The 20,867-nt window shown below is 43.2% G+C and overlaps 2 protein-coding genes across 5 annotated transcripts in view; one reads left to right on the forward strand and one right to left on the reverse strand.

The window, feature by feature from the left end:
• The window catches only part of LOC139545327 (EMI domain-containing protein 1-like), a 101,553-nt gene extending 85,995 nt beyond the window's left edge, over window positions 1-15,558 (forward strand). For 2 of the 3 annotated variants that reach the window (XM_071352969.1, XM_071352968.1), the window contains 8 exons: window positions 652-768; window positions 3,262-3,351; window positions 4,215-4,267; window positions 4,414-4,476; window positions 4,589-4,633; window positions 4,942-4,986; window positions 8,893-8,983; window positions 13,995-15,558. In XM_071352969.1, the coding sequence (XP_071209070.1) occupies window positions 652-768; window positions 3,262-3,351; window positions 4,215-4,267; window positions 4,414-4,476; window positions 4,589-4,633; window positions 4,942-4,986; window positions 8,893-8,983; window positions 13,995-14,134 (644 nt within the window). In that variant the 3' untranslated portion in view covers window positions 14,135-15,558. Of the gene's footprint in view, window positions 1-651; window positions 769-3,261; window positions 3,352-4,214; window positions 4,268-4,413; window positions 4,477-4,588; window positions 4,634-4,941; window positions 4,987-8,616; window positions 8,702-8,892; window positions 8,984-13,994 lie in introns of all 3 variants that reach the window. The other variant, XM_071352970.1, reaches the window with a different exon arrangement.
• rhbdd3 (rhomboid domain containing 3) lies at window positions 14,900-19,768 on the reverse strand. 2 transcript variants are annotated; one of them, XR_011669041.1, is made up of 6 exons: window positions 18,949-19,768; window positions 18,463-18,846; window positions 18,225-18,351; window positions 17,793-18,038; window positions 17,477-17,667; window positions 14,900-15,914 (listed from the first exon to the last, which is right to left on the reverse strand). XR_011669041.1 is itself a non-coding variant. In XM_071352971.1 (5 exons), the coding sequence occupies exons 1-5, from the start codon at window positions 19,109-19,111 to the stop codon at window positions 15,746-15,748; spliced, it is 1,089 nt and encodes a 362-aa protein (XP_071209072.1). In that variant the 5' UTR covers window positions 19,112-19,768; the 3' UTR covers window positions 14,900-15,745. The 2 variants fall into 2 exon arrangements, 1 of the variants encoding a protein (XP_071209072.1); XM_071352971.1 differs by lacking the exon at window positions 17,477-17,667.
• Window positions 19,769-20,867: the final 1,099 nt, after the last annotated feature.

Consider the following 20,867-nt stretch of genomic DNA (forward strand, 5'->3'; position numbering starts at 1 on the left):
GACCAAGAGGCATGGAGAGACAGCCTGTATGTAAAGCGTCTGTGTGTAGCTGGTGAGATGAGTCAGGCGCAGGCCAGCAGGTAAGAGTAATGAAAGCAATTTTACTCAATAATATCACAATACACGTTGTATAAATACAAGGCCACAAATACGGACCGCAATACAATAAACAATTACTCACAAACAAACATGGGGGAACAGAGGGTTAAATAATGAACAAGTAATTGGAAAATTGAAATCAGGTGTGTAAGACAAAGACAAAACAAATGGAAAATGAAAAGTGGATCGGCGATGGCTAGAAGGCCGGTGACGTAGACTGCCGAACGCCGCCCGAACAAGGAGAGGTACCGACTTTGGCGGAAGTCGTGACACTGTAGATATTATGCCACAACCTCTGGAATAGCCTGCCAGAGAACCTGAGGGGGCCGAAACTGTGGACGTATTCAAAAGACATCTTAAAACACACCTTTTTAGCTTTGCTTCAGTTTTTATTGGTATTCTTAGTTTTTTATCCTGAAGCTTGATTTGATTTGAATGCTGTCCCAATGCTGATTCTTGCTTTTGTCATTAAGTTTTTTCCTACCCTTTCCATTGTTGTCATGCCAATGCTGTCCCTCAGTGAAACAGTGTGGTGTATCTCCCCTCCCCCAGGACCCAAAGGTCCATCAGGTCTCCCAGGAGAGAGGGGTCTACCTGGGCTTCTTGGACCTCCTGGACCCCCTGGACCCCCGGCCCCAGCCAGCGCCCGCATCCCAGAGCCAGACCGGGGTAAGAGAAGCACCACTATACCCTACAGACATATCCATCACCACACACACTCAATGAATCAGATTAACAGTTGTGTTATGGAACACCCAAAGAATTTGTTTATAAATATGATGTCATGGGCAGTGGCGATTTTGGCATGTAAATCTTGGTGGGGCAAACTATTATTTACTTTTTTTCATGCATGGGCTACTAACAGCTTATTACACAACATACACTTATTATTACTTTCTTAGCTACAGTATACATGTCTCCCTGGCATGTTACATCATTTATGCAACAGCATACAATACATTTTTGAACTCACCTTGTTGTGCTGTGCTCACTTGAACAGGAAGGTGGGGTGGTGGTTCTTCGTGGGCAAATTTTGTCATCAAACTTTGTCATCAAAGTCATTCTCTGGATTTATTATATTTTCAAGACAACTGGGAACTCTGAAAAAGGTCCAATCATGATGACGTCAGAGATCTTCAGGTCGGAGCTCTAGAAAGAAGCCCAAGTTCCTGACTTGGAATTCCGAGTTGGATGACCGTTCAAAACGTATTTTCCCAGTAGGAGATCGTTCCCAGTTGTCTTGAACTCACTCAAATCAGATTTCCTAGTTCTGAGTTTCCACTGAAAATCAACATGTTCCCAATGTCTATTACATTACATAGAGTCATGATGAACATCTATTTGAGTTAGAAGAGAGGGAGAGAGAGAGAGAGAGAGAGAGAGAGAGAGAGAGAGAGAGAGAGAGAGAGAGAGAGAGAGAGAGAGAGAGAGAGAGAGAGAGAGAGAGAGAGAGAGAGAGAGAAACTGACGGAGAAACAGAGAGAATGGCAAAGGGAATAAAAGTAAGGATATTGGGAAAGAGACAAATGTATGCAATGTGTTTTAACGGACGCTCCCTCTCCCTTTCACCTGTCATGTGTATCTGCCAAAGGCCCGAGAGGAAGGTGATTGAGTGGTTGAGAGGGTCTGAGTCTGGGGAGAGAAAGAGAGTGGCAATGGCTTGACCCAAACGTCACATGCTGGGATAAGGACCTGTCCGCCGCTGATGTCACTCAACCACTTCCAGATATGGAGTTGAACCAGCTGAGGGGGGTTCATAAAGCCTCACTTAAGGGTTGGAGCCCAGGCAGTGAGAAGGAATGAGGACTGAGACGAGGAAATATGTTGAACAGTAGATCCCAAGCAGTGAGAAGGGATTAGGACTGAGACGAGGAAATGTGTTGAACAGTGGAGCCCAGGCAGTGAGAAGGGATGAGGACTGAGAGGAGGAAATGTGTTGAACAGTGGAGCCCAGGCAGTGAGAAGGGATGAGGACTGAGAGGAGGAAATGTGTTGAACAGTAGATCCCAGGCAGTGAGAAGGGATGAGGACTGAGAGGAGGAAATGTGTTGAACAGTGGAGCCCAGGCAGTGAGAAGGGATGAGGACTGAGAGGAGGAAATATGTTGAACGGTGCACAGATGTGTAGGTTGACAGAAGAATTCTAGCTGTGGATAAATTAAGGTTGGCATTGAGAATTCTGAGACTGTGAACTGTTTATTTCACATCAAAGTGAAAGCAGCAGATGCAGGGGTTCTGTGCTGGCCTTCCTTTGGAAATCCCTGGCTTATTGGCTGTCCCGTCTGGATCTGGAGGCTGGAATCTCCTGCAGCAGAATCGGACTGAACCCTCCAACTTTAAGGTGGGACAGGGTCACAGGTAGAGAGGACGAGGATAAGGGGATGTAGGAACCCAGCCATCTTAGAAGATCATATGCATTACATTGTAGAACACTGTGGGGTTGGAAAGTACATGGACAGAGACTCACTATCAGAGAGGGTGTTGAAGTACAGGAGCTGGAGATGAAGATAAAATAATGTTTTAATAGAGACAGACAGGCAGGTGGACAGACAAGCAGACAGGTAGGCAGGCAGACAGACAGACGGACACCTCTTTTCCTGGGCTATTGTTAGCAGGGTTATGTGGGGCGGGAACCGGGATCAGAGTCAGTCTGGCAACTGGAGGATGTGTCTCGTTGATAGGCCTTCCCCTCACTGCTCTCCCCCTCTGTGGTACTCCATCAGCACAGTGCTACCTGTCAGCCTGAGACAACCCTTTAAAACCACACACTTCCACCTATCACTGGACATTTCCTACCCCTCTCCCTCTCTCTTTCCCTACAGATAGATATAGGTCAGCTCAGAAGTGCTCTGTCAGCACAATGTCAATGGAGGTGACACAAGTCTTTCTTAATAAATGCTGTACCATGTGTACCTGTAGGACATTAAGTACACATACAAATGAGTGCAAACAATGTGATAATTATGATTTTCAGCCATATATATATATATATATATTACATTTACCTTTATGAAAGATGGACAGTGTAAAGGTTTGATACTTTATGGTGCTGAAAGAAGCCTGAACATTTGTGCGAGAACATCGCCCCCTGTAGGTACTTTCAGGTATGTGGTTCAGCCTTCTTTTGTCCTTTTTATTAACCACTCAATCCTCTGTATTCCAGGTCAGGGCAAGGAGCTGCTCCTCTCCAACACCTTCCCTGACCCACGAGGGATGCCTGTCCAAGACCCACAAGGCCCTGCTGGACCTGCTGGTCAGTATGTCTGTTTTTCTCTCCTGGTCGCTAGCCACTAGCCAGTAACATATTGCTTTCATTATACTGTAAGTGTAGTGATTAAATTGAGTATTAATTTGGGTTAATACTCAAAAGTCTCCATTCTCTGTCAGATTCACTGAAACACAACTCCCCTGTCCTCAACTCTCATCTGGAGATGCCTGACTTCCTCTTTAGAGGAAGTTGGATTTGCTCCCAGTCTCTCAAATGTTGGATTGATTTGTTGTTTGCCTGTCCCTCTTGCCTCAGTTTGCATCAACAGTGTTCCATCAAATCATGTGTCAACATGAGCCTTTTCCATTCTCATTTTTAAAGTGGACTGTGAGAGGAGTGAGCTTGGGCCAGCTCCTATGATTGATCGGATTTTGGATAAGACTTATCCAGCATCACTTCTATCATGACCAAACAAGGAAGATTTCATTATAACATTATAACAAGCATGTCCATATTTGTAATGGTTTGCCAAGGCCAGTAATTCTATACACACCTATGGTGGGGGTAGGAATAGAAAGACTTAATGTGGACACAGTTGTTAGTATTCATCTGAGATTTCTGGATATTTTCTTACTTTTTTTATAGTGGTTTATGTCATAGTCCAAATACCTTTGCATAATCTGATTGTCTTAACCCTGCATCTGTTCCTCAACACACATGTAACATGAAACCCTTTCCTATCGTTCATCCATAATTCATCATTTTTTCCTCCTTTATTTTGTCTCTCTTTTCATTCTCAATTTGCCTTGTGTGTCTGAGAAGAACCTATCTTGGCCTATAAAGGCAACCTGACCTAAAGGCTGCCTATTACGTTGATGCTCACAGTCCTTATGTATCCCATCATACAGGTCCTCCAGGCCCCAAAGGCCCCGTGGGACCCCCTGGCCCAGCAGGACAGAACGTAAGATTTTGCCTTAGGACTATAGTGGGCAGTGTGTAATGGTGCAATGGAAATAATAATCATATGAGTGAGATTAGATCCACTTACTGTACACTTTAACAAATGTGTATGTGTCTGTTTAAACCTTTTCTCCTGTCTCTCTACAGGGGAAGTCGGGTGCCCCCGGGTTACACGGCCCGGTGGGGCCGAAAGGAGAACGTGGGGAGAGAGTGAGTACCATGCACAGGCCAGGGCCCAACCACACCTAATGTTTCCTCCCCATTCTTTCCATCACCTAAATAGAGAGACAAAACTCCTTCTAACTTGCCTCTGGCTTCCTAGGGTCCTCTGGGTTATCCAGGAGAGAGAGGTTTCAGAGGAGAGCCGGTAAGCCACCTACTTCCTGTCTAGCTGTGGCCCTAATGAGTGTGGCAAAAACCAACATGTCGCACCTGATTACACCATGGTCAACTATACAAACCAGTGATCTCACAAACTCGGAGAATGGGTTTTACTGCTGCTTTTTCATCAAAAGAAAGGAAAAGGGAGATACCTAGTCAGTTGTACAACTGAATGCATTCAACTGAAATGTGTCTTCCGCATTTAACCCAACCCCTCATAGTCAGTACTTTCATGCCAGTGATAACTAGTTATCACTAGTGTGCCATTACTCTTGACTCAATGTTTCTATACAGGGAGTAGCAGGAGCCAAGGGAGAGCCAGGACAGAAAGGCCTGCCGGTAAGACCACCAGAGATGGGGCCGTAGCTCACCCTGTGCCTCACTGACTCTCACTGGGCTGTATAGGACCAGGAGCCAGGAGGGGAAATAGTGGCCCTTTCCCAATGTCTTTCCTTGATTCCTTGTGTCTTCTATCCTTGCGTCCTTCTCAAAACTCATAGGAGGAGAATGTCTGAGGGGAGGAACCTTGGGTCTTCTCCTCCAATGGGGTTTGATAAGGATGCGAGGAAAGAGGATGCCAGCAATTGAGAAAAACACATTGAGAAGTAGTCCATTTCCCCACTGTATGCTGTGTAGACAATTATTCTGTGTCTGTCTAATCACTTATTTTCCTTTGCCTCTATCTCATTTTACAAGAACAATCTAAATGTAAGGGATTTATGAACCAAGTCACCGCTTGGTCATTTTTATGATCCATGTCCAATCATCACATTTACATATTTATGTTTGTGATTTTACTTTTTTATAAAGTTTACTTTCCATTTATCTATATTGTTATTAGTGTTGTTCTGCAAATCGTCCTGCACTTGTTTTAAAAAGTACTCAATTACCCATAGTATGTCAGTTTGCGGCATGTGGGATTGTGGTTTTTGTTGTTTGTGTGGGCTTTGTTATGATGCTGTGATTATTGTGGTTTTTTGGTCCTCGGGTGTGCTGTGGGGTGCTGCCCCTTGTTGAAAACACTGTCCTACTCCTGTCTGACCCTAAAGCTGCCTGACTCCCTCTGCAAGCTACTGTCTCCATGGTTACCTTTCACAGTCATATTCTGAGCATCTGATGTTGGCATATACACACACACACACACACACACCTGCTGTTCCTACATCACGCATACTAAGTAATTTGCTGATTGAGGGAAAGAAAATAGAATCTATAAGAATCTGTTGAGTGGCATGTAATACAGCATTGTATTGAGGATCATTATCTGGTCATGCCATGCTTTTACAAACACTTCTACCAATGATATAAATGATGCCAAGGATGACATGTTCATATGTCAAGTCAACTTGTGTACAGCACATACTGTTTATACATAGTATAAATGAACGTTGGTATGTGTGGAATGTATATGCCAAATCACTCCATGTAGAGTTATTGTGGGAACAGTGGTGGTGGGTTAGTGCTGGGTGGACTGGGGTTGGAGATGTGAGTGGATACAGCTATCCTCCAGTGTCCCACAATGCATGGCTGCATGGTCCCATCCTTAGTTACTGCACTGTTTGCCATTTAACTCTTGCTTGCCAAACTCATATGTAAACTCTTTAACTTAGTGTAACAATTCATCAATAACACAGGAACCAGGCAAGGTCACTCTAAATTCTATCTCAAACCAAAAATATATTTCTTATCTCCTCAATGGTCTCATAATAGCCCCGTTATCCCTTCAGCTCTCATCTGCTCCTCATCAATCAACCATGACCCAGAGGATCTTGTTATTATGGAATCGTACAAACTGGACAAACACAAACACACTGGACATTAGTCTTTGATATGATTTATTGATATAGCTTAATGAAATCTTGCCTTTTGTTCCGTAGAGCTTTGTCCTTTGCTCGTTAATCAGTTTATTTCTTGACCCAAGAGAAAAATACTCAGGCATCCATACTAACGTCATATTGTGCATGCATTCTTTATCAACTGTCACTGACATGATTGCTTTGTCTGTTTTCTTTCTGTTTCTTTTTTTCAATGTTTCATATTTATTTATTAGGGGTTGACTCATAAAGCCAGTGGGCCTTTCTTGACAAGTAGATATTGATCTGTTTCTCATTTTAAACAGACTCAATAAAAATAGTAAAGGTTTACTGGCTTTATTTGGTGAGCATATTTTAATACAGTGAGTGATGGATGGGCAGCTATTGTGAACTCAGCTCTAATAACCGTTATGTAGATACAGTATACTGAGACTTCAGAAGGTTATTTTCAACCGTTTTAGAAAATCACTCTGAAATGCAACAGAAACTTGTCTGGCTGAATAGCTGCTCATCTTGATCAAGTCCAGAAGGAATGCAGATGGCATGGTCAAACATGAGGTCCTGGACCGTCTCCTCCACTTCTGTTATGTCAACAACATGGGAATGTCCTGTGATGTGCATGCTGTTTTTGCACAGCATGGCAAAGGCTGGCCTGGTATGGCAGCATGGCCAGAGAATGAGGGAGACAGAGAGATACAGGGGAGGGATAAGGTACAGATGTAGGATCTTAATTTGATCACTATTTTGTGGCTGAGAATCTTCCTGCACAGCAGGAAATGCAAACTTATAGTGTATTCAAGGTTTAAAAAGGCTTCTAAAGTTTGTAATTTCCACTTTAAAATGTCAGACTTGATTTGCCCTAACGGAAAATGTATCAATCACTACAAAAAAAATTCATTCACATAATAATTCACACATTTCCTGTTGCTGCAGGAAAATGTTTTCCTGCTGTAGCAAACTGTCTCAAATTGTCACGTCTACTCCTGCTCCACCTCTCTGGCACTCGTTGTCATCAGTTTACTCATTATTACGCACACCTGCCACCATCGTTACGCGCACCTGCGCCTCATGAGACTCACCTGGACTCCATCACCTCCCTGATTACCTCCCCTATATCTATAACTCCCTTGGGTTCTTTCCCCAGGCGTTATTGATTCTGTTCCTGTGTTATGTCTGTACGTTACTCGTGTTTCTTGTTTTGTTCCATGTTCGTTTATTTATTAAATTCACTCCCTGTACTTGCTTCCCGATTATTAGCGTACTCGTTGGAGAATAACGGCTCGCCAAAGGAAGCAACAGGGATTTTTCCCCTTCTTTTTACTGGTGAAGTTGGGTCCAAGGGCGGCTGCTGACGCAACCGGGGATGCCTCAGCTAGCTCGTCAGGTTCTCAAGCCTCGGTCAGCTTGTCAGACTCCCATTTCTCGGTCGGAATCGTCAGGCTTCCATGCCTCGGCCGGCTCGTCAGGTTCCCATGCCTCGGCCGGCTCGTCAGGTTCCCATGCCTCGGCCGGCTCGTCAGGCTTCCATTGCCGAAGCTACCAGGATGCCTCAGCTGGCTCGACAGGTTCTCAAGCCTCGGTCGGCTCGTCAGGCTCCCATGCCTCAGCCGGCTCTACAGGTTCCTGCACCTAGTCCTCGTGACCGTCCCTCTGGTCGGCGTCCTGCGGCTGGTGCCGCACGTCAGGGAGGGGGTACTGTCACGTCTACTACCGCGCCCCCTCTCTGGCACTCATTGTCGCCAGTTTATTCATTATTACGCATATCTGCCACCATCGTTACGCGCGCCTCATGAGACTCACCTGGACTCCATCACCTTCCTGATGACCTCCCCTATATCTGTAACTCCCTTGGGTTCTTTCCCCAGGCGCTATTGATTCTGTTCCTGTGTTATGTCTGTACGCTACTTGTGTTTCTTGTTTTGTTCTATGTTCGTTTATTTATTAAATTCACTCCAGGTACTTGCTTCCCGATTAGTAGCGTACATGTTACACAAATTAAGATCCTACATCTGTAAAGGGTGCGGGGTGGGTGCGTGGACTGGTTTTAACCTTCTAACTGCTGTATTAGTTTGACAGAGAGAAAATGACTTGCACCTTGGCGAACAATTTGTTTGGCTTGTGCTCCTTACCTTGACGGCTATATCTATCTCCACAGGGGGACGGGATACATCAGATCAGAGAAGCGCTGAAGATCTTAGCTGAGAGGGTTTTAATCCTCGAGACTATGATCGGTATTCATGGTGAGTAGGAGGCCTGAGGCAGCAGGGTCAGCTTTAGGCAGGGGTCAGACGAGGCTGGGTGTCACCCCACCCTCCTCCACTCCTGGGCCGTGGGACAGTGGGTATGGCCAGAGGCAGACAGCCCCAGGACCAGGCCTGGTGTGTCCACTCCCCACCCCTCACCCAGTCCCCTTGTCACTGTTCTCTGATAGGACATTAGTTTGAAGATGTTCCAAGACTTGCAGGCAGACCTGGAGCTTCTGGCTCGCAGGGTGACACTGCTGGAGGCTATCATCTGGCCAGGTAACGCTGGTAACCATCCTCACCCCCAGGTCACACTAGTACATTATCTACTGCATTAGGCATGCAAGTACCATATGAAAAATATATATTTTATGTCTGTTTTGATTGAAGAGTTGTTTGTGTAACTGGACTCGCATTAGTAGGCACCTACTAGTACAATCTTATTAATTCTCTAAATGGCTGATTTAACTCAAAGATTTAGACTTGTCTAGATCACTTTCATAGTTAGGCACATCATAATGATGGATACAGTGCATTCTGAAAGTATTCAGACACCTTGACTTTTTCTAACTGTTGTTACATTACAGCTTTACTCTAAAATTGAAAAACAAATCCTCATCAATCTACACCCATACCTCATAATGACAAAGCAAAAACGGGTTTTTAGTAATGTTTGCAAAAATAAAAAAACGGAAATATTACATTTACATAAGTATTCAGACCCTTTTCTCAGTACTTTGTTGAAGCACCTTTGGCAGTGATTACCTGCTCGAGTCGTCTTGGGTATTATGCTACAAGCTTGGCATACCTGTATTTGGGGAGTTTCTCCCATTCTTCTCAGCAGATCCTTTCAAGCTCTGTCAGGTTGGATTGGGAGCGTCGCTGCACAGCTATTTTCAGGTCTCTCCAAAGATGTTCGATTGAGCTCCGGCTGGGCCACCCAAGGGCATTCAGAGACTTGTCCCGAAGCCACTCCTGTGTTGTCTTGGCTGCATGCTTAGGGTCATTGTCCTGTTGGAAGGTGAACCTTCGCCCCGGTCTGAGGTCCTGAGTGCTCTGGAGCAGGTTTTCATCAAGGATCTCTCTGTACTTTGCTCCGTTTATCTTTCCCTTGATCCTGACTAGTCTCCCAGTCCCTGCCGCTGAAAAACAACCCCACAGCATGATGCTGCCACCACCATGCTTCAGCGTCGGGTTGGTGCCAGGTTTCCTCCAGGCATGACGCTTGGCATTCAGGCCAGAGTTCCATCTTGGTTTCGTCAGACCAGAGAATCTTGTTTCTCATGGTCTGAGAGTCTTTAGGTGCCTTTTGGCAAACTCCAAGCGGGCTGTCATGACCCTTTTACTGAGGAGTGGCTTCCGTCTGGCCACTCTACCATAAAGGCCTGATTAGTGGAGTACTGCAGAGAGGGTTGTCCTTCTGGAAGTTTCTCCCATCTCCACAGAGGAACTCTGGATCTCTGTCAGAGTGACCATCGGTTCTTGGTCACCTCCCTGACCAAGGCCCTTCTCCTCAATTGCTCAGTTTGGCCCGAGCGGCCAGCTCTAGGAAGAGTCTTGGTGGTTCTAAACTTATTCCATTTAAGAATGATGGAGGCCACTGTGTTCTTGGGGACCTTCAATGCTGCAGAAATGTTTCGGTAACCTTCCCCAGATCTGTGACTCGACACAATCCTGTCTCAGAGCTCTACGAACAATTCCTTCAACCTCATGGCTTGGTTTTTGCCCTGCACTGTCAACTGTGGGACGTTATATAGACAGGTGTGTCCCTTTCCAAATCATGTCCAATCAATTGAATTTACCAAGTGGACTCCAATCAAGTTGTAGAAACATCAAGGATAATCAATGGAAACAGGATGCACCTGAGCTCAATTTCATAGCAAAATGTATGTAAATAAGGTATTTACAGTGGGGCAAAAAAGTATTTAGTCAGCCACCAATTGTGCAAGTTCTCCCACTTAAAAATATGAGAGAGGCCTGTAATTTTCATCATAGGTACACTTCAACTATGACAGACAAAATGAGAAAAAAAATTCCAGAAAATCACATTGTAGGATTTTTAATGAATTTATTTGCAAATTATGGTGGAAAATAAGTATTTGGTCACCTACAAACAAGCAAGTTTTCTGGCTCTCATAGACCTGTAACTTCTTCTTTAAGAGGCTCCTCTGTCCTCCACTCGTTACCTGTATTAATGGCACCTGTTTGAACTTGTTATCAGTATAGAAGACACCTGTCCACAACCTCAAACAGTCACACCCCAAACTCCACTATGACCATGACCAAAGAGCTGTCAAAGGACACCAGAAACAAAATTGTAGACCTGCACCAGGCTGGGAAGACTGAATCTGCAATAGGTAAGCAGCTTGGTTTGAAGAAATCAACTGTGGGAGCAATTATTAGGAAATGGAAGACATACAAGACCACTGATAATCTCCCTCGATCTGGGGCTCCACGCAAGATCTCACCCCGTGGGGTCAAAATGATCACAAGAACGGTGAGCAAAAATCCCAGAACCACACGGGGGGACCTAGTGAATGACCTGCAGAGAGCTGGGACCAAAGTAACAAAGCCTACCATCAGTAACACACTACGCCGCCAGGGACTCAAATCCTGCAGTGCCAGACGTGTCCCCCTGCTTAAGCCAGTACATGTCCAGGCCCATCTGAAGTTTGCTAGAGAGCATTTGGATGATCCAGAAGAAGATTGGGAGAATGTCATATGGTCAGATGAAACCAAAATATAACTTTTTGGTAAAAACTCAACTCGTCGTGTTTGGAGGACAAAGAATGCTGAGTTGCATCCAAAGAACACCATACCTACTGTGAAGCATGGGGGTGGAAACATCATGCTTTGGGGCTGTTTTTCTGCAAAGGGACCAGGACGACTGATCCGTGTAAAGGAAAGAATGAATGGGGCCATGTATCGTGAGATTTTGAGTGAAAACCTCCTTCCATCAGCAAGGGCATTGAAGATGAAACGTGGCTGGGTCTTTCAGCATGACAATGATCCCAAACACACCGCCCGGGCAACGAAGGAGTGGCTTCGTAAGAAGAATTTCAAGGTCCTGGAGTGGCCTAGCCAGTCTCCAAATCTCAACCCCATAGAAAATCTTTGGAGGGAGTTAAAAGTCCGTGTTGCCCAGAAACAGCCCCAAAACATCACTGCTCTAGAGGAGATCTGCATGGAGGAATGGGCCAAAATACCAGCAACAGTGTGTGAAAACCTTGTGAAGACTTACAGAAAACGTTTGACCTCTGTCATTGCCAACAAAGGGTATATAACAAAGTATTGAGATAAACTTTTGTTATTGACCAAATACTTATTTTCCACCATAATTTGCAAATAAATTCATAAAACATCCTACAATGTGATTTTCTGGATTTTTTTTCCTCATTTTGTCTGTCATAGTTGAAGTGTACCTATGATGAAAATTACAGGCCTCTCTCATCTTTTTAAGTGGGAGAACTTGCACAATTGGTGGCTGACTAAATACTTTTTTGCCCCACTGTATGTTTTTATGTTTTATACATTTCCAAACCTATTTTCGCTTTGTCATTATGGGGTATCGTGCGTAGCCTGAGGAAAAAAATGTATTTAATCAATTTTAGAATAAGGCTGTAATGTAACAAAATGTGGAAAAAGTCAAGGTGTCAATACTTCCAAATGCACTGTATGGCAACATCATATAAACTCAGCAAAAAAAGAAACGTCCCTTTTTCAGGACCCTGTCCTTCAAAGATAATTCGTAAAAATCCAAATAACTTCACAGATCTTCATTGTAAAGGGTATAAACAATGTTTCCCATGCTTGTTCAATGAACCATAAACAATTAATGAACATGCACCTCTGGAACGGTCGTTAAGACACTAACAGCTTACAGACGGTAGGCAATTAAGGTCACAGTTATGAAAACTTAGGACACTAAAGAGGCCTTTCTACTGACTGGAAAAACACCAAAAGAAAGATGCCCAGGGTCCCTGCTCATCTGCGTGAATGTGCCTTAGGCATGCTGCAAGGAGGCATGAGGACTGCAGATGTGGCCAGGGCAATAAATTGCAATGTCCATACTGTAAGACGCCTAAGACAGCACTACAGGGAGACAGGACGGACAGCTGATCGTCCTCGCAGTGGCAGACCACATGTAACAACACCTGCACAGAATCGGTACATCCGAACATCACACCTAGGTACAGGATGGAAACAACAACTGCCCGAGTTACACCAGGAACGTACAATCCCTCCATCAGTGCTAAGACTGTCCGCAATAGGCTGAGAGAGGCTGGACTGAGGGCTGGTAGGCCTGTTGTAAGGCAGGTCCTCACCAGACATCCCCGGCAACAACGTCGCCTATGGGCACAAACCCACCATCGCTGGACCAGACAGGAGTGGCAAAAAGTGCTCTTCACTGACGAGTCGCGGTTTTGTCTCACCAGGGGTGATGGTCGGATTCACATTTATCGTCGAAGGAATGAGCGTTACACTGAGGCCTGTACTCTGGAGCGGGATCGATTTGGAGGTGGAGGGTCTGTCATGGTCTGGGGCAGTGTGTCACAGCATCATTGGACTGAGCTTGTTGTCTTTGCATGCATTCTCAACTCTGTGCATTACAGGGAAGACATCCTCCTCCCTCATGTGGTACCCTTCCTACAGGCTCATCCTGACATGACCCTCCAGCATGACAATGCCACCAGCCATACTGCTCGTTCTGTGTGTGATTTCCTGCAAGACAGGAATGTCAGTGTTCTGCCATGGTCAGTGAAGAGCCCGGATCTCAATCCCATTGAGCACGTCTGGGACCTGTTGGATCGAAAGGTGAGGGCTAGGGCCATTCCCCCCAGAAATGTCCGGGAACTTGCAGGTGCCTTGGTGGAAGAGTGGGGTAACATCTCACAGCAAGAACTGGCAAATCTGGTGCAGTCCATGAGGAGGAGATGCATTGCAGTACTTAATGCAGCTGGTGGCCACACCAGATACTGACTGTGACTTTTGATTTTGACCTCCCTTTTGTTCAGGGACACATTATTCCATTTCTGTTAGTCACATATCTGTGGAACTTGTTCAGTTCATGTCTCAGTTGTTGAATCTTGTTATGTTCATACAAATATTTACACATGTTAAGTTTGCTGAAAATAAACGCGGTTGACAGTAAGAGGACGTTTATTTTTTTGCAGAGTTTAAATGCTTTATCATATGTAATAATGTGCTCTATTAACTAACTATTTTATATTTATGTCTCATATATGTATGTATAGGGTAGCATGGCCCCAACTCTTTGTTTCTTCAACAGAGCCTGATCTAGGGTCTGGAGATGGTCAATTCGGGACTGCGTCCCCAGGTGGTTTCTACAGGGATAAGCGAGCAGGAGCCGAACCCTATCGGCTCGTCTCCCCTCCTCTGTCCTCAGACACCAAGGTTCAGGGGAAGTAGCATTGTTCCCTGCTGCATCTCTGAGGATCACAGGCTGGGTTTAACTACCCCCTCCCTTAGGTCTCTCTGGCACTCTACTGATCCAGACCTTATCTGATACCCTCTGTGGGCTGTACCATCAGACGAAAGGTGGGGGACACCTCAGGGAAGCTCCACTGGTGTTCCGGAGTCTGCCCACCTCCATTGGGAACCAGTACCAGCCACCTTTACCCCAACATACACCTCCCCGTAGACCCATGGCTCCCCCTGTGTCCCATCCCTGTGGCTACAGCTAGGAAATATTTCAAGAAAATATCCTATAGGCCTCTGGAAAACATGCAAACATTAAAAAGCTTGATATGTTAAATGGTGCTCAATCATCTGAAAACAATTCTGGACTATAAGGGTCATTGCAGGATAGTATAAATTGCTGTAAATTAAAGGAGGAATTAAGTGTAAAAGAAAAGACTGGCTCCGAGAATTTGTTTGGACTATAACAATGTTGGCAATCTGAGGTTTACTTATTTAAATATATTGAGCATGTACAGACTGCAAGGCACACGTACACAAAAAAACTCTTCCTCTTATATTCCTTTTGTTTTGTTTCTATAATATTGTGTTACTCCTTACTATGTAGTGCACTATCAAGATGAAGACATGACACACCTTTCCTATTGAGATGTCAGTTAGTAGTACCATGTTATGGAAAGCATTGCTTATCAGTGCACAGTATTTGTCTTGGTGTCTGATAACCACCTTTTTAAATCAAACAAATCCAACAAGAGATTGAATTGTAATTATTTTATTCACATTTTATTGTAGATTTGTTGGTGCACAAAAAAAATGCAGTTATGTGCTACCTGTTTTTGTTCTCAACAGCAGTGCTGGAATACAAAACTCATACCCATATAGCTAAGTATCTCCTTTACCAAAACTGATATGTGATCATATTCCTGCATTTATTTCAAACCCCAAACTGCAGCTCCTGCATAAACTGGCAGTAGTTCACTTATTTTAAACCCACAAGCTAAAGCAATGACATCTCTAAGAACCCCCACTCATGGGACAGGTGTATCTTTCTCCTGCAGCAGCTTCAGTCCTACGCACACACATCACACAGTAGTACAGGACCTGTTGATGCAACTTGAATACATGTTTGTGTAACTTTGTACCACTATTACATTCTTATACTTAGACTGATTTCCGTCACAGTAAAAAAAAAAATGCTTCTTTGATAATTTGTTTCATTATCTTATAATACAAATGTTGTGAATTATTTAAAAATATATAAATAGAAGCTTATTGTTTTGTATGCTGATATACAGTATGTAACATCATATGTATTTTCCATTTGGGGCATATTTGATATTGCTTGCTAATGTGTTATTGTGCTAAAATAATATTCTAGATGGTTTTTATAATAAATAATTGTTTTGCTTTTTTAACGGGCCAATTTACTTTTTTTTCATAATTACATTTATTTGGGTACTATGTCTTTTCCTTTTAGCCCACAGGGTACATTTTAACACAAGTTCAGCTCAGCAAAACTCAAGAAAATACCAATATCATCATGCTAAATCACACCTTCTGTTCCAAGGTCCAGTTGGCCACCATGTGCTGATCTGACAGGCCTCAGGTATTTCTTGGTGGCAGGGGGATCTTCCCTTTGGATGTCATCACAGCCTCCTCCCCAACTCTGTCATCAATGAGCAGGGAGATGGCGCCATCTAGCTGTCTAGTTGCAGCCAGTGCCACCACAGCTTTATCTGTAGGAAACCCCATCTTCTCCAGTTGCTGAAGCCTGAGAGGGGAAAATAATGTTAAAAAAATACATATACCGTACCAGTCAAAAGTTAACACACCTACTCATTCAAGGATTTTTCTTTATTTTTTACTATTTCCTACATTGTAGAATAATAGTGAAGCCATCAAAACTATTAAATAACACATCTGGAATCATGTAGTTACCAAAGAAGTGTTAAACAAATATTTTATATTTTTGATTGTTCAAAATACCCACCCTTTGCCTTGACAGCTTTGCACACTCTTGGCATTCTCTCAATTTACAGGTGTGCCTTGTTAAACATTTATTTGTGGAATTTCTTTCCTTCTTAATGCGTTTGAGCCAATCAGTTGTGCTGTGACATGGTAGGGGTGGTATACAGAAGATAGCCCTATTTGGTAAAAGACCAAGACCATATTATGGCAAGAACAGTTCAAATAAGCAAAGGTAAACGACAATCCATCATTACTTTAAGACATGAAGGTCAGTCAACCCAGAAAATTTCAAGAACTATGAACGTTTCTTCAAGTGCAGTCACAAAAACCATCAAGCACTATGATGAAACTGGCTCTCATGAGGACCGCCACAGGAAAGGAAGACCCAGAGTTACCTCTGCTGCAGAGGATAAGTTCATTAGAGTTACCAGCCTCAGAAATCGGCAATTAACTGCACCTCAGATTGCAACCCAAACTAATGCTTCACAGAGTTCAAGTAACAGACACATCTCAACATCAACTGTTCAGAGGAGACTCTGTGAATCAGGCCTTCATGGTCAAATTGCTGCAAAGAAACCACTACTGAAGGACACCAATAATAAGAAGAGACTTGCTTGGGCAAAGAAACACGAGCAATGGACATTAGACCGGTGGAAATCTGTCCTTTGGTCTGATGAGTCCAAATTTGAGATTTTTAGTTCCAACTGCCATGTCTTTGTGTGACGCAGAGTAGGTGAACGGATGATCTCAGCATGTGTGATTCCTACTGTGAAGCATGGAGGAGGAGGTGTGATGGTGCTTTGCTGGTGACACTGTCTGTGATTTATTTAGAATTCAAGGCACACTTAACCACCATGGCTACCACAGCATTCTACAGCAATACGGCATCCCATCTGGTCTGCGCTTAGTGGGACTATCATTTGTTTTTCAACAGGACAATGACCCAAAACACACCTCCAGGCTGTGTAAGGGCTATTTGACCAAGAAGGAGAATGATGGAGTGCGGCATCAGATGACCTGGCCTCCACAATCACCCGACCTCAAACCAATTGAGATGGTTTGGGATGAGTTGCACCGCAGAGTGAAGGAAAAGCAGCCAACAAGTATCCAGCATATGTGGGAACTCCTTCAAGACTGTTGGAAAAGCATTCCAGGTGAAGCTGGTTGTGAGAATACCAAGTGTGCAAAGCTGTCATCAAGGCAAAGGGTGGCTACTTTGAAGAATCTTAAATATAAAATATATGTTTTTAACTTTTTTGGTTACTACATGATTCCATATGAGTTATTTCATAGTTTTAATGTCTTCACTATTATTTCTGTAGAAAATAGTAAAATGATAGTTATGATAGTAGGTGACAGGCAAACCGGTTTGAGTGTGTCAAGAACTGTAACACTGCTGGGTTTTTCACGCTCAACAGTTTCCCGTGTGCGTCAAGAATGGTCATCCAGCCAACTTGACACAACTGTGTGAAGCATTGGAGTCAACATGGGCCAGCATCCCTGTGTAATGCTTTCAACACCTTGTAGAGTCCATGCCCTGACAAATTGAAGCTGTTCTGTGGGCAAAAGGTTGAGCAACTCAATATTAGGAAGGTGTTCCTAATGTTTTGTACACTCAGTGTATAGCCTGCCACAAATGTGCTCTTCTATACTAGTAAATGTCAGAGTAAACCTGACTGACCTCAGAAAGGACACTGACGACTTTGGCACCTCAACTTTGGTCCCTGGTTCCTCAGGAGCATCCTGTAAGGAGGCCAATATCCCCGCCCTCAGCATCTGCTCCTCCAATAACTGGGCCTCTGACACTGCTGCAGACCCGTCCAGCAGCCAATGAGGAACAGACGCTAACCAAGGCTGTGGGTTCACGGGTGGAAAGTCCTCCATGGGGGTTCTGTTAGAGGGAGCTACCTGAGGGAATGGCCCAGATCTGTAATAAACAACAAAGTCTCATTGTTTTATTTCACTTTGTCCTGCATTCACTGTACAACACTGCAACCCTGTACATGTGACTATTAAATTCTCTAATCTCACTCATGCCACCAACTCCATTCCCAGGATAGGTAGTAGTAAATCAGACTTCAACAAGCTACTGTAACTTATGAGTTGTTCTCACCTCTGTGAGGTGTTATAGGTGGGAAGCCTTAACCTGGAGTAGTAAGGAACATAGGCCCAATCAGGGAGGAAGTTGAAAATCCCAATATTCTCTATTTTCTGCAAAACCCCAATAAAGGATGGACGATCTTTAAACAAAGGTAAGGTACATAATCACAGAATGTAAAAGATATAGCAGAGACAATGGGGACAAAAACACTTTCCAATAATTTGTTGTATTTTTTGTCAGAGAAGGATACAGTTGTGTCCTATCAGTATGGCACAGAAGTGGAGCAGGCCCGGTGTGCTTGGAAGCAACACCAGATTGAGGAGTAAGAGAAGCCAGGGCAGGAACCAAACTGGTACACATCTGAGCAGCTTCCTCTGGGTCACCTGACGACACTGGGCTGTAAACAGAGCCAGTTGGGTGGCAGAGGAACCACAAACACGACTAGCCTCATCCCCACTGATGAAGAGTAGGATGGCATACAGTGGAGGCAGGAGAGCTATGGAGAGGAGTGAGAGGGCAAGGAAAGCCACTGTGCCCCAGCGTCGCTCCTGGCATGGTCCAAGCAACAGCAGGAGAATTGCGTTGTAGAGAAGAGAGGGCAGCTCCTCATGACTAAAGGCATAGAGTGATAGATCTGTGTGTGAGAGAGGGAAGGTTACGTTGTATTTTCTATTCGGGGGTAACAAATCAAATTCCATACCTGCTTTACTCTAGGTGTGTCTGGCAGATGACCTACCTTGGCACCCTGGGTACTGTCCACCTGGGCCTAAACTCAGACTGGCTGGAATACCACCAAGCCACATCAGCGCCATCAGAGTTAACAGAAACGTTGTTCCAAGAAAGAATCCCGGACGATTCGAGCCAAACCAAAACCATATTGAGCAAATACGGTCAACCATTGTAGCTGACTTACTAGTGCTTGTCGTAGAAGCACTGTAGTAAGCTCTCTAATCAAACAGTTTCCCCATTCAAACGATATTCAGGAAACACAGCTCATGCTACGAAGTTCTAATATGTTTTATGGCCAATAAAGACAATGGCACATATTTGACTTGAATATTTCTAAATATGACAACGCCATCTTCGCTTTTTAACTGACAATATTCGCTTCATTAACTGACTGACAATTTTCAAAATAAGATTGCACGACGTATCAGAAAGCGAGCATGATAGCAGCGAGAGGATTCCCACTTGTCCAAGGGTCGAAAGATGTACAATAAGTGTCAGTTAGTTCAATGACATTCAGTTTTTCGTGTTAAAATTCATAAATCATGAACACTCAAGTATTTCCTTAGCCGATAGAAAATGTGCCACTTTGCAATGTATCAACACTTCCTGTTTACGTTCTTGGAAGAGTTCATTCACGACTACCTTGACGTAAAACCTCATATTAAATCGAGTTATTATCATTGACTACATACGGAAAATATTTTTGGGGTGTTTCTGTAATTATTTGATTCATAAAATGTTTCTGCACCCTGATTTTTGTAAATGTGTTGGTCCCCACTGAAATATGGTGTATGCCAGAGACACAGATTGAACCGTATCTCAGTGGATTACCACAGCCACAAAGTCACACCCCCCTTATTTCTACAATGTATTTGATTAAAATCAGACTTCAAACCTAGCCCTAACCTTAACCACACTGCTAAACGTATGCCTAACCTTAAATTAAGGCAAAAAACATTTTTGTTTTCATACATTTTTTCGATACAGACAATTTGACTTTGTGACTGTGGTAACTAGTGAAAACCTTATAGTCGGTCTTAAAAACCGGAAATGTGTTACCTCCGATTCGTTCAGTCAATCCTATGGGGAACATGAATTGGGAAAGAATCCGTTGGGTTGCAAAGTAGGGTTTTGGCATAAACGCCGAAAATAAGGTCTGAGGCTTAGGATATCTTATACGTTTTGTTTTATGAGATAATATCAGTCAGTTAACATTACATTTATCAATTATGAAGACTTTATGCGCATTTTTTAAACTAAACAATCGTACCACAATTCACAAAAAGTGACGTTTGCTGATAAAGATTATAGCATAAAACAAAATGTAGGGTGAGTATTGGTTAAGAGGGACACTTAAGCTTTGTAATGTATATCGTTGAATGTGTACAATAACACAACCACCAATCAATGCCTGTATGTTAGTAAGGAAGTATGTGATATAAAAATACAAAAATCATAACACAAAAATCAACAACTTACATTGCTACATCAAACATGTCAAACAAAACAAAACACAGGTATTAACAAGAAAATACTAAAACATTTTTTTTAAATCTATAAAAATACTAAAAAAATAACATTTCGAGTGCAATTGTATTCACTCTGAAAAATTATCATTATAATGATTCAGGAAGATGTTATTCTGGTTATTATTCACGAGGCATAATGTCTAAACAAGATTATTAAATTCAATCAAAAATGTGTGTAATTTTGGTATAAAATTCTGAAATGTTTGTTTATATATAAACTATTTGGCAACAAGAATTAAAAAAAATCACAATAATTTCAATGGTCTTGTTATCATTGCAGTAGTAACATATTATATCATTCATGTCAAAAACATGGGTAGTGTTCATAATGGTAAATAAGTATTCTGCAAGGTTTTCCCCAAATTCTGACACAAATTTACATTCACGGAACAAGTGA

Source organism: Salvelinus alpinus, chromosome 19 (assembly GCF_045679555.1).
Source record: "Salvelinus alpinus chromosome 19, SLU_Salpinus.1, whole genome shotgun sequence".
Lineage (NCBI taxonomy): Eukaryota > Metazoa > Chordata > Actinopteri > Salmoniformes > Salmonidae > Salvelinus > Salvelinus alpinus.